The following is a 22,933-nucleotide window of genomic DNA, read 5'->3' on the forward strand; positions in this document are numbered from 1 at the left end:
CCCTTGTATATGCTAAGGCTGATATCATTTCCCTTTGCATCCTGCAAACAAAAGGAGAGACGCAACACAAAAGCTACATGAATTTTAACCAATACCAGAAAGTATTAGTGAAATTCATCCCAAGATCAACAGCAATAAAGCTTTTCCTATGAACAAAGCTCAAAGGCCAATAAGCTGAACAAGATTTACCCGACAAACTGAAACAAATCAAATCGAAAATTAACCCCCAATCCAAAAGATGCATAGAAATTTAACAAAAACCTCTTCCATTCATATAGAGCGGAAACTCACAAATTCAGCCATAGTCTTCACCACAGTTCCCCTTGATTCTTCGTTAATCAAATAAAACATCAGAACTAAAATCAAATAAGTCCCTAATACACACTCGTTTAGAATCGTTTCAGCCACAGATAAGTTCCCAGAATCTTTAATTTGAATACCACACGAATTCATGCGAAAATACAATGAAGTTTTATCCAAATCTTCGAATTATGAGCACAGAAAGAGAGGGAAAAAGGCGCAGAATACACAAAAAGTGAAAAATTAGAAAATGAAAACAAACTTTGACGGTGAAGTCGTGAATGGATTCCGGGTGATTTGAAGCTTGTGTAGCCATTGTAAGATCAACAGACCTAAGCTTCAGTGAAATGCAAGGAAATAACAATTACAAAAGAGTGAACCGACAGTGACAAGATACTGGGATTGTAATTATAAATAATCGCATATTTAAAATATAGATTTTGAAAATGATTCTGCTCGTTAATTTATTTTTTTTAAAAAAATATTTACCATTTTTTAAAATAAAAATTGGGGATGGGGGATTTCAACCCAGACCTCTTGTTTCTCGGTGCACATAAATACTATTTTTTTGTAATAATAATAATAATAATTTAGGGTTGTGTCAATTTCGTTTAGTAAACTTTCAAAATTACAACTTCAAAAAATAAATTTAGCTCTTCAAGATTATACAGTCTTTTATGAAAAATGTAAAAAAGGACTGCATATATGTTTTTATCTGTATTGTTTGAATTAAATTGGAATATTTGTTTTAATTTTGTCCCTCAATTTAGAGTTGATCAATAATAAACTTGAAACCTCAAATTTCTTATCAACCTCTTTGAAAAATTATAGTAGATATTAAATAGTTTGACTTTGATTGAATCTAGACTAATTCAACAATTATGAAGTGGGAGATTGAAACATCAATGTTTGATAGTAGTAATTGTTTGTCTTTTTATCCAATGAATTATGTCTGAATAAATTAATTAATCCAATTAGTTGACGACACCTTATCTATCAAGTTCTCTAATTGGTTGCAATTAAGAAATTGATGATTACAAATTTAGGTCTCGCTTGATAATCATATGTTTTTTTTAAAAAAATTGTGCCTATTTTTTATACCACTTCATTGATATAGTTTTCATATCTCCTGACTAAACAGTGCTAAAACAAAATCATTTTTTTAAAGAAAAAAATACTACTTTTTTTTTCAAACAAAACATTATTTGGTTTTTGTAAAATAATTAAAAAAAAAAAAAATCAAATGGTTAGGAATGATTTTAATAATCATTTATGGGCCATAATTAATCTGATTAATTATTAGTGTATATAAACTAATAGCAAGCATGAAGGGGAGTGGTTTTATAAAAATGAACCAACAAATCAACAGCTACTCCCAAGTACTAACTAGGGGAGGTGCCAACAGGAAGTTGCTTCAAGAGCAATGTTTTATAATGATCTCATGATTTCTTCAGAGAGAGAGAAAAAAAATTGTAAGGGTTGAGTTGCAACTTTTTTTACTTGTAAAGGTTAAGATTACAATTTTAGCCTCTTTACGTGTTCGTTTTAATTTCATATGCGTGATTGTAAAAGTGTCCATTTAATTTTTATGGTTTGATATATGCATTAAACAACACATCATAAAGGGCAATACTTAGTGCATTCAACAAACGGTATATTTCATTCAATTTTATCATATTTTGTATTTTTTAATCACATTTTATTAATTATCATCTTATTGTATTATTATAACATTAATCTATCTTTTTGAGAAATAAATAAGTATTCACTTTTGCAATATTTCTACAATGAGTTCCTGTTGTTTTTCTCTTTAAAGGTTTATACGATTTGTGGTTGATGAAGTTATAAATACAGTATAATCATTGAAGTTTAAATGAAAATGGCATTATGAATCCAATATATTTGTAAATAAATGAATTCACTTCCTGATTTTTCTCCCCATAATTATATTTGAATTTATATTCTAGGATCAAATTAGATTTCATCTAACTACTTTTCAAATTAATCACAATAAACAAAAACTTCCTGATTTTTCTCTCCAATTTATATTCCCATTTATCTTTTATTATCAAATTTAATTTTTATCTAACTTTCCATTTGTTTAATGTTTGTTACAGACTTCTTTGTGTTTGGAGATTTTTATTATTATTTTATATATATTGTTATCAATTTAGTTTTTTTTTTTTTTTTTTTTTTTTTTTTTCATTATTTTCGATGTTTTCAAATTTTTGTATAGAAACGCATTTTGTTGTACTTAAAAAATTATATAAATGAAAATTGAACTTTAAATATGATTATATATATATTATATATTCAATTATATTATTATTATTCATATTCAACAATCCAAATAAAATAAGAGAAGAAAAAACTTTAAATCTCAACTTCTTCATCTAGTCGTCCGATTGGTTCAACAATCTTTTCTTAAATTATATCATTTTGGCTAATTTTTGATGACCATCCTCGCCAGATTGTCAACGTTCGTCGCTTGCACACATGTGATAGTGTTTAAAATCGACTTCCAAGATCTTATGAATAAATAGATCACATAAAATATAGAGACGATGAAATTCCCTACAACTGATTCGATGTCAAGTACAATCATACTTTTTATAATCACATCTTTTAAATGTTCACTTACCAACAATTTCATAAATACGATCAACTTTACTCTTTCTCAACTTGAAAAAATTCTCCTTTAGATACTCACTTACCAACAACTCCACCAATAATACAATCAATTTTCCTCCTTTAGATATTCACTTACCAACAACTCCACCAATACAATCAATTTTACTCTTTTTCAATTTGAAAGAAATCATTACTGTAAACATTCATAGATTCTAATGATCCCACCACCTAATCACGTATTCGGCACCTAATCACGTATTCTAGAACACTTGACCATAATATTCTATCGAAAATACTAAAGATCACATTAGCATTAGGTTACTTATGCTCCTAGAATGTTTAGATATAATTTTCATGTTATTTTCGGAAAAACACAGTTTTGTCATTAATAAATTTCTACTATAATTTTAGAACTGTCATTTATTCATGCAAAAACTTCAAATTTGAACCCTTAAAGAAACATAAAATATTATATGTTTTATGTTTTTAGTGTTATTTAGATTTATAGTGTATGTCAACATAAACAAACGCTCATTAGTTTGTGTTATACGTACTATATTCACTCTTAACATTACATGTTATATCTTTTCAAAATTTCCACTACACGCTCAAGTCTCGACCCACACATCATAATATCTGTAGAATTGCAAAGTGGAAGAAATAAATCAGTAAATTTGTACTTCAAAACAGTACAAGAACAGAGAAAATTACAGAAAACGAATAAAGATCAGAAGTACTGAATGAAATCTGCATTATCTCGCACAATCTGTCTGCCCAGAAATTTCAATAGAGCGAAACCCAGCGCATAAAAACAGCAGCTACATATGGGATACATCAAAGCTCAGCCAACTTATTACATAATTCTTAACTTACAGTCTTGTAAATACATGAAACAACACCACGGATACACATCAGAACCATACACAGAAGCTTTATTCATTGTTTCTAATAACAAGACAGAAAAACAGCCTTCAGATTTTTAAGCAACTCCAAGCAGCTTCTTCACATCCTTCTGCAAAAACATACCCAAACCCCCACACTTCCAATAGTAAGCAGATTGATTCATAAAGATGAAAAAGTTTAATTTGACAATAAGATTAGTTGAGAAGAACTAATGGGTTCTTTTACCTCAATGCTGAGCGGGGAAGTTGTTGGAGCGTATCGATCGACAACGTTTCCATCTTTGTCCACCAAGAACTTGGAGAAGTTCCACTTGATGGAGTCTCCGAAGAGCCCGCCTTTGCTCGACTTCAAGAACTTGTACAGAGGAGCAGCATCGTTTCCATTCACATCCACCTGTTATGAACAAGAAACGACAGCTTTATACCCTAAAAACAATCTACCACTTCGATCAACAGTTGTCAAGGACGTAAAAACTAAAACCCCAGTAAGATTTTGAAGGTGCAAATGTTTATCTTGCTTACCTTGTCAAAAATGGGGTACTCAGCCTTAAAACGGGTGCAAGCAAATTGCACAATCTCTTCGTTGGTTCCTGGCTCCTGGCTTCCAAATTGGTTGCACGGAAATGCAAGAATCTCAAATCCTGTCAATAGGATACAAGCGTAAATTGTAACTACGAACTTGGATGGAAAAGACGAAAGGATGAATTGAAGCAAAAGAGATTAAAACAGACCTTGGCCCTTGTATTTTTCATACAGCTGACTCAGTTCAGTGTAATTCGAATTAGTCAAGCCACTGCAATGCATCAAAAGCTGATCATTAAAAAGGAAGCAAAACAATGGCAAAGTGGCTGCCCATGTTCATAATATAGATAATTATGTATTCACTAAATCTAAAAATAACAGTTGATAGAGACTCAGTTCTAATTCCAGGAATCTTGCATCAAGATAACTCTATCCATAGTCTCATCAAGGTCAGAAAGATTCCTCTTCTATATTGGAAGTTCATACCAAAATTCTCTTCAATATATAATCGCTCGTGAAGGCAGCAAGCCTTTTGAAAATATAGACAAAACATCATCCTACCATTTTGACAACATAGACAAAATACCATCAACTCAAAAACTTCCAGACAAAATTGCAAGATATCCCTATGTTAGCATCAGAAATAACAGTGTACTGTACACTACCATTGTGAAGCGACGTTGACAATCAAGAGGACCTTTCCTTTGTAAATGCTGAGATCAACATCATTTTCTTTAGCATCCTGTAAGCAGAGGCAAAAATCATTGACAAACAGTTCATATAGCTTTCAGAAAGACAAGCCAACAAATTAATAACATGCCCAGGAAGAAAATCAAGCAGACTTCACAGGAAAAGGGGAATTCCCCAACTTAATAAGCCAATTGAAGGCCATTGATTCAACCAGCCAATTAAAGGGTGTGGAAACAGCTGACTTGAAGGGAAAATCATAAACACAAATGAACAATTACCCATACTTCTACATGCTAACAAACTAAATGGTAATTCCCTCAAAAGAGTGCCCATTCATATGATTCCATTATAATAACCTTACACTTCACAAAAACGACTTAGAAAAAAAACCATTTCCCCTAAATTTCAAATTCTCGGGATTCAAAATCAGTGTATCTGGACTCAATCCGATCTATAAACAAAACAAACTAAAAAAAAACATGCAAAAGGAAGAAGAAAACCAACCTTGACGGTGAAGTCATGGACTGAAGTCTTCGAAGGGGTGGCCATAGTATGATCCAAGCGAGTCGAAAAGGAGCCGATAAGCGAAGAAGCTGAATTAATTGGTGAAACGAAACGATTTACAGAAAAACACTGCGGATTATGCAAAAGGGTTTGTTTCAAATCGGGGAAGAATCGGGTATTTGAAAGCAGAGGTGAAGCAGATAAAGATCGAACGCTGAAGAAATTTCTTCTGAGAAGAGAGCGAATTGATGAGATACAGAACATGGAAGATGAAAGAATGATGAAGAATGGGCCAAAATATATATAATGGTAGATGGGGCCCATGGGCCTGTCCGAATTTCAGAATACGCGTTTGACACGTGGCGCTTATCATTCTCGCCACGTAGGTATTTAGCTGTCGGAATTTCTTCTAATGTAAGGTTTGAATTTCTTTTATTCTCTTTTAGAACGGGTTGAAAAGTTTCGATTCAGTTCTTAATGTTTTTATTAATATATTTTAGTAAAATTATTTTAAATGATAAAATTGAAAATATTTATAAATAATAATAAAACATTATAGTTTATCTATTATACTTTTTTAATACACGACAGTCTACTACAAATAAATAATAAAATTTTGTTATATTTATATTTATTTTTATTATTTTTATATATTTAAAAATAATCTTTTATTTTAATGCCAAATTATAAATTTTCTATTTTTTAAAAGGAAAATTACACATGCCAATAAAAATCCATCTTTATAAATGGGGTTTTTTTTCTTTTTAAGAAATCTTTATATATGGTTGAATTATAATAAGTTGGCTATTTTGCAAAAAAATGGAGAATTTAGAGGGGGAAAATGGACAAATTGATTGCAAAAATTTGGAGAATTTAGGGAAAAAATGGACAAATTGAGTGAGCTGAGAATAACCGAATTCAAAATATTTGGAGAATTATCTCGTAAACGTGTTGGATAATGTTTTTTCTTTTTTAAAATAAAAATAAAAATAGCCTAAAACTTCCCAATCAGATTCAGATTTAGAGAGTGTGAACACGGAAGGAAGCTCGCGTGCGAAAGCCGTGTTTATTATTTCCATTATTTATGATAAAAGACTTTTCTTATGTTTATTATTTTCATTATTTACAAATATAATAAAATGTCTTGTGATAGATTGTGATAGTAAATTTTATCTATTTTATATCATACATTTATTATATCAATTTCATGAAATGTGTGAGATATCTTTTTAGCGATTATTGGAGTAAAATAGTTAAAATTGTAACACCTCTAAGATGATTAAGATTGTAACAATCATTTAAGTTTATGGTATAAATTTGATGAAATTTAAAGTTTGAGATCAAAGTTGATAGAACTAGACAAGTTTATGGTAAGATTGATATTTTTCCTAAATAATATGAGATTAAATTATCATTTAAGTTTTTGTTCTTTTAATTATCCCATTTTAATCAATGTTTTAATAAATCTTTAAATTGGTCAATGCAACTAGTTTATTGTCATTTTTTTTAAAAAAAAATCAATCTAATATTTTCATTTGTAAGAAATATTCACCTAAAGTATTATTATGATTTAACCAATTTGATAACAATGAATTTTAAATAATCAAATTAAGATTTATTGAAAATATAAATACTAAAATTGAGAAAGTAAAACAACTAAATAACATGGAATTCATAGTACATGACTAAAATAATGATTTAGCTTTGTTATCAGGCCAACATGAATAGGGGTGAACGCTACACCAAATCAAAATAATTGAAAAATCGAATCGAAAGAAAATTTAACTTTTACCGAAGCATTGGTTGGATTTGATTTAAAATTATAAGCAAACTGAAATTTTTGATTCAATCCAATTTTGGATTTGAAAATAAACCCAAAATAAATCTGAAGCGTTTATATATAAGATATATAAAATGGAACTGAATATATTTTTGAAAATTTGCACACCTATACATAAGCTTATACTATTAATTTTGATATGTATGTATGTAAGACAATGAGGGAGAAATGTGAAAGAAATTAAGATTCTTTTTTCTTTTTCTGCTGTCTTTTCTGAAAAAAAAAAAAGGACTTTAATAATTGGAAAATGCGTTCACATTGAGGGCTGGTTTTAAAAAATCAACCCGTAGTTTCTAGAACCTTTTTATTTGTCATGGATGAGGTATTGAAATTTATTATTATTATTATTTTTCTTGAAACGAGGTAATTGGAATCAACTCTCTGTTTCCTCTGTCATGCTAAATTATGGATTTTGTTTTACAATCTTAAAAGTTTTAATTTGATCAATTAGTCCCTATAATTTATAAATTTATTAGGTGAGATGATGTTTAATTAAAAAGGGCAAGGGCAAATTTGTCAATTCCCATATCTGTAAAAGAAATTAAAAAAAGAAAAAAGAAACAATGACCCTCCATCTCCCTTCCTCCACCTTCCCGCAAATGCTTCTTCACTCTGACCAAGCCCTCTTTAGCAACATGAGTACAGATGAGATCTAATTTAATTTAACTTAAAAAGGTAAATTTGAACTCACTTGCGCAATATTCGCTGTGTATCGTCATTAGTATTTAAAACTATTAGAAATGACAGCAAAAAACCCACTGATCTGAAATTGATGGTGTGAGAGAAACGGGGAGTTGATATTGCGATGGGGTCTGGGTCGAATTGGACGGCATAGCATAACAAAGTGTTCGAAAATGCTTTAGCCACCGGAGCAGTGGCACAAGCTCGCCAGAGCGTCGGCGGCAAGATGGTGGAGTAAGTGAAAAGCCACTACGAAAGGCTCGTTGAAGATATCAACAAGATCGAGACCGGTCAACTTCAGTCAACTTGTTTTTTCCTAATCAATTATCGAATTCCTTGTTTTTCTTTCGTCAATTCTTATGTCACTTCTTCAACTGCCATCCTGCTGCTTAAGATGTCCAACCTCTCTCCACTCTCTCGCTCAACAGAACCACCTCAACAAAGTTTGATTCAACCACCACCAGAGGATTTTTTCCATGCCAATATGTTGGGTGAATATTTAACTTTCAAAACGAGAGAGAATCCCACATTAAAAAAATTGGTGTTGGAAGTCTATCTTATGTACTCCAATCTTGAGTTTTGGGTTTGGGTCCCAAGGAGTACCCATATTTTAGAGGGAGTGAGGAGATAGACCAATGTGGTTCGGTGGGCGGCGACGCGTGTGTGTGATTATTAATTTTAATAAAAATATTATTATTTATTATTTTTTTAATCGAAAAAAAGGAAAAGATCCGCTCCATTTGTGCAAGGGTCCGCTCCATTCGCGCTTCGTCCTCTCCTCCATTTCGTCCGTGCACGTTCTGAGGCGGAGAGCCTTTTTCGCTCCCTTCGGTTCGACGCTGAAGGCCTGTAAAAGGGTCTTTAGCAGTTTGAACAACACAATTCATTCTTCACTTCTCATTTTATTTTTCCTCTCCTTTTCCATTTTAGTTTTTCGAGCAGTGGGTTTAGCTAGGGTGTGTGTTCTGGTCTGCAATGTGCATTTTCGATCGGGTTTCTTTTAGTTGTTTTATCCTGGGGACGACGTGGTAATTTTTAAACCTGCTTGCACACTTGGGTAGAGCCGCAAAACGTCTTAAAGAGAGCAAGCTCAGGGACTCAACCTATAACAAGTTTATGTTTTGCAAGTTTTGCTCTTTGCTTGACCGCCGTGCCTTGACAGTTTACTGTTCTTCGTTCTGAGAGTTCTACCGTTTCCAACACAATGCCATGCAACTTCAATCAAGCTATCTAAAACGCATTCCAAAAATGTGTTCTTTGGGCTTAGAATTTAATTAGTTTTATGCTTAATACGAGGTCTTTGATGTTTTTTATGTTTAATTGTAGAAAATCGAGCAATTGGATCAGAACAAGCAATTTTGAGGATTTAATGGCCAAAATACCCCAGGACGTTCAAAACTTTGACCTAGGGCAATGGTCATAAGGAAAAATAAAGAAAAAAGGGGCAAAAACATGAAGACTAGAGGCAGGGCAATGTCAAGCGAGTGTTGCAACGTTGGAGACCTGAGAGCATTTATAAACAGGGCAGCGTCCAACGCTCCGATTGGTTGAAGCGCACTACGTTTAATTCAACGTCAGCGTTGCAACGTTGCGACTGATGCCTATAAATACTGTGTTGCGTCATCAGTGCAGAGGGAAGCGATTTTAGGGCTGATTTTGAGAGCTTCAATCGATATTGCAGCGAGGCCTCCCTGGGGAGTGTAAATCTGGATAAAGGCGGCATATCAGAGCTTTAAAGGATCGAAAATTTGAAGAGTTCGTTGGGTTGCAATTCCAGATTTGAGGACGAGAGTCAAGAATACGACTTGCAATTTCTTCCCTCTTTTATTTTTTGTTCCTTTGTGTTTGGAAACCTCATGAATGCTCTATGTTTGTATTGTAACCATGAGTGACTGATTTGTTTTTCTAGGGTTTTGATCTAGTTTTATGGATTGCTCAAACTAAATTGATTATTCTTAGGTTGAATTTTTGCATAATTATTTTAGCATGTTTGCTCTTAATGCTTTTGAATAATTGGCCGTGTTTTTTACTTAATGTCTTGCTCAAGAGTGGGGGTGTTAGGTTAGATCTAGCATGTTAAATTGTTAATCAAATATGCACGAGAGTGATAGGAGATTAATAGAGATTGTTGATGGAGGAATTTAATGTTGTAACTAGTCAAAGATGGAAGAGATTTGGGTCGATGTTTAGTTATTAGAAAGGGTTGAGCTTGATAAAGTATACCTGGACATAAGACTCCTAGATCTATAATTTGCATGAAATCAATCTAAGGTCAAAATAATTAATTTGGTTAATCAATTTAACAAAATCATATTCTAGAACGTGTCTTTGTCTAGTTTCACCCCGGCGTTATCTTTTATTTTCTTTTTAGGAGTAGATTAATTAGATTCTCATCACAATCCAGTCTGCTAAATAAAATTAGAAGGATCTCTGAATAGCTAAAAGAGCCAAACCAATTTCTTAGAGGACGATACTTGATCTTTTGGCCGTTTTACTATATTATAATTTACGCGTGCGCTTGTGCCCCATCACCATCCACCACAATTTTCGCCTGCAACACCTTGACCCCCCCAATTATGATTAATATGGTTGCAATCTCCTAAAATTGGCAATCCAAAATGATCACGCAAAATTCAGCCCGAACTACCACAATGCTTGGAATCCGACCAAGCTACATTGACCTTCCTCAGGAGCATTCCAACCACCCCCACCCTAATAGTTGGGGCAAAGAGCGAAGGGGAATGGGTGAGAGACCTTCCAGAGAAGGCTTTGAAGGAAGCTTCAATTTCCAAGATAAAGTCTCTTTCATCAGAAAACCCTTGATTGAAACGAATAGTGTTCCTTTTGAAAGGATACGCGAGTACCGTTGTAGAAATAATCGCGTCCTAATTCTAATTTTACATAATATATACAAAATATAAAAGATGAAAACAAGATATACAAGATCTATTAAGCATATATTTGTGTAGAAATTTAATAGTAAAAAGAGATTCAAAAGTCACATACCTTTGAAGACTAATTTCTTCTCAATTCCTCTCTAGAACTCGAACACGACGAACACTTTGATCATAAAAATGCAACAATCAATCGAACACCACCACACGGAAACCTTGTTATTCTCGAGGTAGAGAATTGACGAGAGTTATGGGCTTCAAGATTAATTTGGAGAAAGGATTTGAAGGAAATAATTTGAAAGAATAAGGCAATAACACAAGCACCCAAAATCTACAAACTTTAGGTGTATTTATAAATAAGCAAGAGGAAGATGAAAGAAAAAATATATTCATCTTCCATATGCCAATTAATGAGAGAATATGAAGAGAAAAAGTTATTTAAAATTAATTCTCTAATTGAAAAATATTTAATTAAACAAAAGAACTATTTTTTCTTTAATTAATAAATATACACAAATCCATTCATTTTTCATATGCCAATTAATGAAAGAATATGAAAAGAAAAGGTTATTTAAAACCAATTCTCTAATTAAAAACATTTAATTAAACAAAAAAACTAATTTTTCTTTAATATATATATATATATATATATGTATGTATATATATAAACAAAACACATTCTCTCATTTAATCAACAGTATTTAATATGGATCAAATTCATATTAATATTTGAATCATATTCAAATAACTATTTTTCTCTCAAATAAATCTTTGTATTATAATGTATCATATACATTATATTATATCTTATATAATCAATTCCCTTTATTAGTTTGAAAAATTCAAACTAATCTAAATTAATTTGATTCTCACTTATCTCAAATGAGCTAATGAGAGGACCTTATGGACTTATAGTTTGAAGCCCCAGTGGTACTCGATCAATTAATCAAACTCTTTGATTAAATTAATCAACTTCTATTAATACTAAAGACAGACAGTGCACTCTTCACACTATAGATATATTTCTGTGTCCATTGGGTATAACCAATCAATAGTGGATTGACCCTTCGCAAATTGCTCGTAAGTACAACTAGACCAAAATTACAGTTTAGCCCCTGTAGTTACATCTAACTCCTTAAGTATCACTGACCAATAAGTTATAGTCCAACTATAACCTAACCCTTCTTGGGCCAGGAGAGGGTGTGACGTCACATTGTTTAAACCTCAAAATTAGCCCTTAAGGGAGCAATTTCTCTACTTTCCCTAACTATAGAGAATGAGTGAGTTCTGTTTTGTGTAACTGTGTTCCTAGCACTCCAATCAAACGAATCTCCAAAATAGTAGGCATATTAACTCAGAAAAACCGGCCAATCTCACCTATGCAAATCAAAGGACCGTCTTCATAGGCAGAAGTTCACGACCCACTCAAGATTCAAGTCAAGTTACCTATGGTCATCCTGGTGAAATGTAAGTCTCTTCTACCAATGGTGTTATATAGAGAGACTATTCATTTCCCAATCTCATACAAACTCTTTGTATAGAATACTCCTACTCACATGTCTTCACATGAATGATCAGAATTAGATCATTTGTAATATTTTATAACAATTGTACAACTAAAAAGCGGGTCGTATACGTAGTGTCACTAAGATAAGATATCTAACCTTATCCATCTATTACAGATTGTTTAAGTTATTACTTAAATATGACCCACCTATATGTCTACACATACATGTTTAAGTTTTAGAAGATAACTCTGGATCTTAGTTTATTGGTTTTTGTGGGTTAATACCTTAGCCGTAAGGGCCTTTGTAAACCAATCAGCAATATTGTGCGCCGAATCTATCTGTGTGATGATCACGTCCCCATGATGCACAATCTCTCGAATAAAATAATACTTGTGCTCAACACATTAATAATAGAGACTATACTCACGTTAATAATGAGACTGTATAAATATTAATGACGTCATTAATGTGTTGCTGAGCGCAAGTATTACAAGAATAAAATAATACTCGACCGAAGCTATCTGCCTCAACACATTATATAGTCTCATTATATTGTTGGAATTAATGCCCTAAAGTCTCGTGTCCTATAGTTTGTAAACAGAATGTACGAACACTTGTGTTGTTAATATATGATATTTACTCCACATCTTGTATTTTGCTCGATTAATTGTTTTATTTTCTTTACCACAAACCAATAAACATAAAATCCCTGGTTATCTATATGTGACTCAAGCATGTATGTGGTGACATACAAGTGGATCATGTCTTGAGTGATAAACAAAATAGTCTGTAGTATATGGATAAAGGAGGGAAACCTTATCGTGGTAACGCTATGGACGCGGGCCGCTTTGTGGAATGATCACAAGTGTTGTGACTTGTCACAGATGGTCTGATCCTGATCATTCGTGTTGAGGACATGCGAACAGGGGCGTCCTATACAAAGAGTTTGTATAAGACCTGACCACGAAGTGTTAACGTCTCATTATATAACACCGTTCATGACAGAGACTTCACTTCACTAGGATGACCATAAGTAAAATGACCTCAATCCTAAGTGAGTTGGGAACTCCTGCCATTGAGGGCAGTCCTTTGATTTGTATGGGTGCAAGTGACCAGGTTACCGATTCAAATCTACCATTTTGGGGATTTGTGTGATTTGGGAGCTGGGAACTCAGCTACACAAGATGGAATTCACTCCATCCCCGAGGCAGGGATAAGTAGATAGATGGCTCCCTTAAGGGCTGATTCCAGGACTTGAACGATGTGGCACCACACACCTTCTCTTGGTCCGAGAGGTGTTCACATATAGTTGGACTATGTTGTATTGTTCATTAGAGGAATCAGTGTTACTTAAGAAGTGAGATGTAACAGGGGAAAAAGGGTAAATTGGCTCAGTTGTACTTATGAGCATCTGTGAAGGGTCAACATACTCATGATTGGTTATATCCGATGGACACAGAAATATATTTGTAGTAAGAAGAGTTCAACTGCTGGTCTTTGGTGGAATCACTGACAGTTAACGGATGGTGGATCTCGTGGCCAAAGAGTTTAGTCAGCTATTCACGTACCGTTGAAGCTTCGAGCCACAAGTCCATTAGGTCCCCTGGGTAACTTGGATAAAAGTCGAGAACCAGTATTTGGGTTAATTTGAAATATTCAAATTGACAAGAGAAAGTTCGATTATATATGATATAATTGGACTGGTTAATTATATATGATATAATTCGCAAAAGTATAAGATATATAAATAATATTTATATCAAGTAGAGGAGAAAATATTATAGTAGATATGTGATATCAAACTATAGGATATAAATATAAAATGATTATATTTATTAATTAATTGATTGATTAATTATATGATTATTAATCATTTTTTCGATGTTTGGACGTGGGTAGTAGGCGGTGTTGGTTATGGTAACTGATGGGTTAAAAATGAAAAAAGTTTTCATTTTGAATTGTGCAATCTCTATTCTTCTTCCGCCCAAAAAGTTTTCGTGAAACGATCACCCGAGAGCCTATACGATAGTTGCTTTTCTGCCTAAACGATCGTATACGTTTTTCCTAAACGATTGTTCAACATTTTATACACGATCGTGTAACTTCTCTATTCGATAAACACTTCTGCTATACGATAGCACTGTTTTCTCTCCCACTTTCTTATTGCCTACACGGCTCGTTTGTCCTCCGTCCTCTACCCAATTCACCAAAGCCCACCCTTCGGGGTTTCACTCCGAGAATACCCAGGGCTCATTAGTGGTGGTTTCATCCCCGTTGCGGCGTTCATGTTCGCGTTGATTGTACTCTTGTAGTCGACGTTCCTGCCGAGCGTTGGTAGATCTGTTAGAGGGATCCGCTGCGTTGGGGTTTTGAAGTTCAAAGATAGTCTTCAACTGGTATGGAACCCTTTCCCTATTAATTATCTTGTTCTGAGCATGCTGATAATTAAATTTATTTGCATAACTGTATGTGTTGAATGTATATAATTTATATTTCGATCACGGTGAGATCGGAGCGATCTGAACACGCTCATGGAACTCTCGGTATGAGATTCTTCATATATAACGTCATTAATAATAGAGACTCACATTTCACTAGGATGACCAGTTATTATAACTGGCAGAAATACCAGTTATTATAAGCCTTTTATTTAGAATTATGAGGGCTAATAAGTAGAAAATGCGGTGATAATACTTAGAATTTGCAAAAAATTGAGTTTTGCGTCGATTAGCACCTAAATCCTCACTGACCCCAATATTGTGCATTACTCTGTGCTAAAGTATCTATTTTTGTAGCTATCGCAGGAATCAAATGTATGTGTTGGAAATAAGCAATCGCAGACAAACGCATGCGCTGAAGCCAGACGACCGCAAAGACAAACGCATGCATTGAAAATCGAGCTATCGTTTAGACGAATGCATGCGGTGATCGAATGCGTCCATCGCATGGAAGTTGCAGTGATCAAGCGAATGCGGTGATCAATTGGAAATTGTGGCCACGAAGTGACAACCATAAAAGAAGGATGATCGCAAGATGGGTAGAACACATTGATACTTCAGCTGAATCAAGCTCGGACACATACATTGGGAGTATCAACAAGATAAGACGATGTGACATTGCCCATACCACAACAAAGGCAGCAGTGAGACATAACGCAATCATGATAGCTATCGACGTTTAAACCCTATAAATAACCCATTCGACCTTCATTTCAAAGCATCCGAACTTCTGCCTCAAGGCAGTGGTTTGCGAACACAGATGAGAGCTTCAGCAAGATTTTCAGTGAGAATTCTTCACCCCCACAAACCAGACCGAGTGACAACCAGCGCTTTCGCCGGAGATAGAGCTCGAGAGAGACATATCCACTATTCATCCATGGCACCACTGGCCGCCTTGACGTAGAGTCCTTCATTTCTTTTCTAACCTCTGTATTGTATTACATTTTAGCTTAAGATATTAAGACATTTTGTAATCAATGCATCTCTTGATTCTTTCAATGCCATATTCTTCATCATCTTTATCTTTATCATCATTTACCTTCATCGTTTATTTATCAAAGGCGATCGCATACTTAATCGTGTAGCCTAGATATAGGACGCATGTAGCAACCCACCGAGAGGTGTGCGTTGTGCAAGTATAGTGAGTTAATTCTCTTTGCTTGGTGTAAGGCTGTAGCAACGCTTGTCTATGGGTTGTTGCATTTCTTGTCTATAAGTTAAATAGCCGCGTCTAACTGCCTGAGAAGGTAAGCGATGGAACACACTAAAGCAAAGTATATATTGTTCCTAGAGATAGGCACAATCTTATGTTCGACGCAACCATGCACTATAGAGATATAGTCATGCGGCTGACCACCGAGAGGTGTGCGATGCGTTAGTGTGATGAGTTGGGATTACTCGAGCGAATTAAGATAATAAACATTACTATGCGTTGATGGTTGTTGTGTATCTACCTATTCTCATCGCAAGCCTTCTATTGCTCAATCTGTTTAGATAAGAGTAGGAGTAGTGTATAAATCCATTAAACTTCTTCTTTTTATTTTTATTCATCACCTCAAACGCATTGCTTCAAAAGCATTATTGAGTGATAAGTCCCTGTGTTCGACCTCGGATTATCCGAGAAACTTGCGTTCGCGTTATACTTGGTATGAGCATAAGAAAACTTGTGATAGGAACGCGTGGTCATTGTTTACTAGATTAATGCATTTTCATTCCAACGCATGACCTCTGACGCATGGGCGTAAACGCATAGCTTAAGCCATGTCTAACGCATGATTGCGTGCACAACCCCATTCCTAATTTCCCTCCAACAATGGTTCGAGGGATTTGATCCTTACAGGATACACGGATTCTGACTTTCACACTGATAAGGACTCTCGCAAGTCCACATAAGGTTCAGTCTTTACTCATAACAGAGAAGCTGTAGTGTGGCGAAGCACTAAGCAGGGGTGCATCACCGACTCCACTATGGAGGCGGAGTACGTAGTGGCTTGCGAAACTGCTAAGGAGGCTGTTTGGCTCAGGAAGTTCTTGACAGACCTGGAAGTTGTTCCAGATATGTCTAGACCCATTACCCTGTATTGTGATAATAGTGGGGCCGTGGCGAACTCAGGAAGCTAAGGAGTCACAGGCGCGACAAACACATAGAGCGGAAGTATCATCTGATCTGCGAGATAGTGTGTCGAGGGGACGTGATCGCCACATAGATCGCTTTGGAGCACAATGTTGCTGACCCGTTTACGAAGGCTCTCATGACTACAGTGTTTGAGGGTCACCTATGGAGCATGGGTCTACAGGATCGACCGCGACTAGACTAGGGCAAGTGGGAGATTTTCTTGTACTGGGTTTTATGCCCTAGTTTATAGTTTTGTACTAAGCTTTTTGTACACCCCACTTCGCTTTAGGACAAGTGGGAGATTTTTGGGGTTGATGCCCTAAAGTCTCGTGTCCTGTAGTTTGTAAACAGAATGTACGAACGCTTGTGTTGTTAATATATGATATTTAATTCACATCTTGTATTTTGCTCGGTTAATTGTTTTATTTGCTTTACAACAAACAAATAAACATAAAATCCTTGGTTATCTATATGTGACTCAAGCATGTATGTGGTGACATACAAGTGGATCATGTCTTGAGTGATGACCAAAATGGTCTGTAGTATATGGATAAAGGAGGGAAATCTTATCCTGGTAACACTATGGACGTGACCCGCTTTGTGGAATGGTCACAATTGTTGTGACTTGTCACAGATGGTCTGATCCTGATCATTCGTGTTGGGGACATGCGAGTGGGGGCATCCTATACAAATAGTTTGTATAAGACCTGACCACGAAGTGTTAACGTCTCATTATATAACACCGTTCATGACAGAGACTTCACTTCACTAGGATGACCATAGGTAACATGACCTCAATCCTAAGTGAGTTGGGAACTCTTGCCATTGAGGGCGGTCCTTTGATTTGTATGGGTGCGAGTGGCCAGGTTGCCGATTCAAACCTACCATTTTGGGGATTCCTGTGATATGGGAGCTGGGAACTCAACTACACAAGATGGAATTCACTCCTTCCTCGACGCAGGGGTAAGTAGATAGATAGGTCCCTTAAAGGCTGATTCTGGGGCTTGAACGATGTGGCGCCACACACCGTCTCTTGGCCCGAGAGGTGTTCACACATAGTTGGACTATGTTGTATTGTTCATTAGAGGAATCAGTGGTACTTAAGAAGTAAGATGTAATTACAGGGGCAAAACGGTAAATTGGCCCAGCTGTACTTACGAGTATCTGTGAAGTGTCATCGTACTCATGATTGGTTATATCCGATGGACAAAAAAATATATCTGTGGTAAGAAGAGTTCAACTATTAGTCTTTAGTGGAATCACTAACAGTTAACGGATGGTGGATCTCGTGGCTAAAGAGTTTAGTCAGCTATTCACGCACCATTGGAGCTTCGAGCCACAGATCCATTAGGTCCCCTAGGTAGCTTGGATAAAAGTCGAGAACCAATATTTGGGTTAATTTTAAATGTTCAAATTGACAAGAGAAAGTTCGATTATATATAATATAATTGGACTGGTTAATTATATATGATATAATTAGCAAATGTATGAGATACATTATTTTGGAGGAAATTAGATATAAATATGATTTATATCAAGTAGAGGAGAAAATACTACAGTAGATATGTGAATATCAAACTATAGGATATAAATATAATATGATTATATTTATTAATTAATTAATTGATTAATTGTATGATAATTAATCATTTTTCCACGTTCGGACGTGGGTAGTGGACAACGTTGGTTATGGTAACTGATGGGTTAAAAATGAAAAAAGTTTTCATTTTGAATCGTGCAATCTCTATTCTTCTTCCGCCTAAAAAGTTTTCGTGAAACGATCGCCCGAGAGCCTATACGATAGCTGCTTCTCCACCTAAATGATCGTTCACCTTGTGATTTAACTAAACGATCATTCATCGTTTTATACACGATCGTGTAGCTCCTCTATGCGATAAGCACTTCTGTTATACGATAACACTGTTTTCTCTCCCACTTGCTTATCGCCTACACAACTCGTTTGTCCTCCGTCCTCTACCAAATTCACAAAAGCCCACCCTTTGGGTTTTCACTCCGAGAATACCTGGGGCTCATTAGTGGTGGTGTCATCCCCGTTGCGGCGTTCGTGTTCGCGTTGATCGTGTTGTTGCAGTCGATGTTCCCGCCGGGAGTTGGTAGATCTGTTGGAGGGATCCGTTGCGTTGGGGTTCTAAAGTTCGAAGATAGTCTTCAACAGGTATGGAACCCTTTCCCTGTTAATTATGTTGTTCTGAGCATGCCGATATTAGTTTTATTTGCATAACTGTATGTGTTGAATGTATATAATTTGTATTTCGGTCACGGAGAGATCGAAGCGATCTGAACACGCTCATGAAACTCTCGGTATGAGATCCTTCATATATAACGTCATTAATAATAGAGACTCACATTTCACTATGATGACCATAGGTGATATGACCTGAATCCTGTGTGAGTTGTGAACTCCTGCCTAGAAGGCAACCCCTTGATTGATATGGGTGAGGGTGACCAGATCACAGACTCAATAAGCTTACCATTTTGTGGATTTGTCTAATTGGGGAGTTGGGAACATAGCTACAGAAGACGAAAATAACTCCTTCCCAAATGTCAGGATAAGTAGATAATTTACTCCCTTAAAGGCTAATTTCAGGGCTTGTACAATAAGGCGCCACATCTTCTCTTGACTCGAAAGGGGTTTGGTCATAGTTTGACTATGATTTATGAAGGAATTTTCGAAAAAGATCTTTTAAGCGGAAGCAAAAATCGTCCCAAATTCCATTTTTATTGAATATAAAGTTTTATAGTAAAACAAGAATAAGATGTTTACTTAAATTATTGCATGCTTTAAATAAAATACTTAGGGTTTTAGAAACCCTTACCTTTGAAGAACCCTTTCTTCAAAAACTCTCTCGTACAAGCCACGAACGGAACTTTTTCTTCACGTGGATCTCCTTCTTCATGCAGACACCACCACTTGAGAACCCTCTGTATTCTCTGGGGACAAAGGATTCAAGCAAGAGGTGTGGGCTTTGCTTGAATCCTTGGAAGAGAGAAGGATATGGAGAGGGGGAGAAGGATGAGAAGAACTTTTCTTCTCTGTGAGTTTTTACTTAGAGAGAACACTTCTTTCAGAGAGAATTAAGGAAGAAAATGAATATTCAACCACTGAATCCCACGTATCTTAATTGAGAGAATAGGGGGAGGGAGTTGTAACTCCTTCCCTTTAATCAATTTCAATTTAATATATATATATATATATATATACACACACACACACACTATATGTTATATCAAATATAACATATCGCCTATAGTTTTATATTGCATCAAATATAACAAAACCTATAGATTTTATTTTCTCTCAACCATCCATGGTATTTAATATAAATCACATTTATATTAAATTCACTTATATGAATCTCATCCATATAATTGATATTTGGATCATATCCAAATATTTAATTCCTCTCAATTAAATCATATTTATATTATATTTAATTACATGAATTTCATTCATATAATTAGTATTTGAATCATATTCAAATTCCTCTCATATTACCTTAAATTATAATGTATCAAATACATTATATTAATTATATCACATATATAATTAATTCCCTCAATTAATTTGAACACTTCAAATTAATCCAAAATTAATTTTCAATTAAATCCATGTTGAGCTACAGAGGGGACCTTATGGGCTTGTAGATTGAAGCTCCAATGGTACTCGGATAATTAATTAAACTCTCTAATTAAATTACCCAACATCCGTTAACTACAGGTCACTCCACTAAAGACTGACAACTACACTCTTCGTTCTACAAATTAATTTCTGTGTCCATTATATATAACCAATCAACAGTACGATGACCCGTCACAAATTGCTTGTAAGTACAGTTGGGCCAAAATTACCGTTTTGCCCCTATAGTTACATCTAACTCCTTAAGTACCATTGATCCCTCTAATGAATAATAAGTCATAGTCCCACTAGGACCAAGTCCCTCTTAGGCAAGGAGAGACTATGGCCACTATGTTCAAGACCCAGAATCAGCCCTTAAGAGAGCAATTTATCTCATTGCCCCTGCATCGGGGAAGGAAGTGTATTCCATCTTTTGTAGCTGTGTTCCCAGTTCCCCAGTCCGACAAATTCCTAAAATGGCAGGCTTGTTGAGTTGGCAATCTGGCCACTCTCCCCCATACAAATCAAAGGACTGCCTTCATGATCAGGAGTTCACAACTCACTTAGGATTCAAGTCATGTCACCCATGGGCATCCTAGTGAAATGTAAGTCTCTATTATTAACGGCGTTATGTAAAGAGACTAATAATTTCGTGGTCCGGTCTTAAGATACCCCCGCTCATATGTCTTCACATGAATGATCAAGATCAGATCATTTGTAGCACTTAACAACACTTGTAACACCTACAAAGCGGGTCGTATCTGTAGCGTCACTAGGATAAGGTACCCAGCCTTATCCATTTACTACAAATCGTTTAGGTTATTATTTAAACAAGATCCCTTTGTATGTCTCTACATATTTGTTTAAATTACATGAAATAACCTTGGATTTTAGTTTATTGGATTGAGTATATGCTTATAAAATAACACGTATTTTATTAACAACAATATATTTATACAAAGTTTACAAACTACGAGAGTGCAAGGAGAATTAGGACACCAATCCCAATAATTTATTATTCATTAGAGGGATCAGAGGTACTTAAGGAGTTAGATGTAACTACAGGGGCAAACCGGGAATTTTGGCCCAACTATACTTACGAGCAATTTGTGAAGGGTCGTTGTACCATTGACTAGTTATATCTAATGGACATAAAAATATATCTTGTGTGAAGAGTGCAACTATCGGTCTTTAGGGGAGTGACCGACAATTAATGGATGTTAAATAATTTAATTAAAAGAGTTTAATTGATTATTTAAGTTCCTTTGGATCTTCAATCTATAGGTCCATAAGGTCCACTCTGTAGCTCAATCGTGATTATTGAGAATTAATTTTGGATTAATTTGAATTGTTCGAATTAATCGAGGGAATTAATTATATGTGATATAATTAATTTAACTTAATTATGTATAATATAATTAATACAATGTACATTATAATATAAAGTTTATTTGAGAGGATGTAAATATTTGAATATGATTCAAATGTTAATTATGTGAATTGGATTCATATGATTAAATTTAATATAAATGAGATTTATATTAAATACCATGCATTAATGAGAGAATTAAAACTATAGGTTATATTGTATTTGATACAATATAAAACTATAGGTTATGTGTTATATATGATATAACATATATTTAGATATATATAATAAGTTAGTTATTATATATATAACAGATTTATTTAAATTAAAATTAATTTTAGTTTAATTTTAATTTAAAAATGAAAGGGAGGGAAATAACTTCCCTCCTCTTAATTCTCGCTTGATCTATCGCGAGGAATGAGACAGTTATGGTGATAATCTTCTTTATAGAATACTTGTTACAGATGAACGTTGTGTTTTTTGGTGATCTCTCTGTAAGCTTTCCTAAACATCTTTCTTCTCCTCTCAATCTCTCTCTCTATTCCAAAATCTCAGAGTCCACACAGATCCTGAGGATTCTCCACCCAAAAGAGAATATAGAGGGCTCCACTTGGTGGTGACATATGTGGGTATTCGTAATTGTGATTGTTCGTGATCGTTTTTTGGAAAGGGGATTTCGTGAAGAAGGTTCTAATTCTTCAATGGTAAGTCTTTCCTAAACCTTAATTTGCATGCTATAAAGTTTTTGTAATTTGCATAATTATGTTCTGTAAAATTTTGTTATGTGAAAATTAAAATTAGGAACGATCCCTGCTTCTACAATAGAACTTCACTAATTTTT

The 22,933-nt window shown here is 34.7% G+C and overlaps 1 protein-coding gene across 1 annotated transcript; it reads right to left on the reverse strand.

The window, feature by feature from the left end:
- Positions 1-3,665: 3,665 nt before the first annotated feature.
- Positions 3,666-5,829, reverse strand: LOC150031733 (putative phospholipid hydroperoxide glutathione peroxidase). The gene is made up of 6 exons (XM_090308226.1): positions 5,550-5,829; positions 5,021-5,097; positions 4,565-4,626; positions 4,356-4,474; positions 4,060-4,227; positions 3,666-3,943 (listed from the first exon to the last, which is right to left on the reverse strand). Exons 1-6 carry the CDS (start codon positions 5,811-5,813, stop codon positions 3,911-3,913), a joined length of 723 nt encoding a protein of 240 aa, XP_090164352.1. The 5' UTR covers positions 5,814-5,829; the 3' UTR covers positions 3,666-3,910.
- Between the last annotated feature and the right edge of the window lie 17,104 nt (positions 5,830-22,933).

This window comes from Benincasa hispida, chromosome 12, assembly GCF_027475165.1.
Source record: "Benincasa hispida cultivar pf3 chromosome 12, pf3_genome.v1.1, whole genome shotgun sequence".
Classification (NCBI taxonomy): domain Eukaryota; kingdom Viridiplantae; phylum Streptophyta; class Magnoliopsida; order Cucurbitales; family Cucurbitaceae; genus Benincasa; species Benincasa hispida.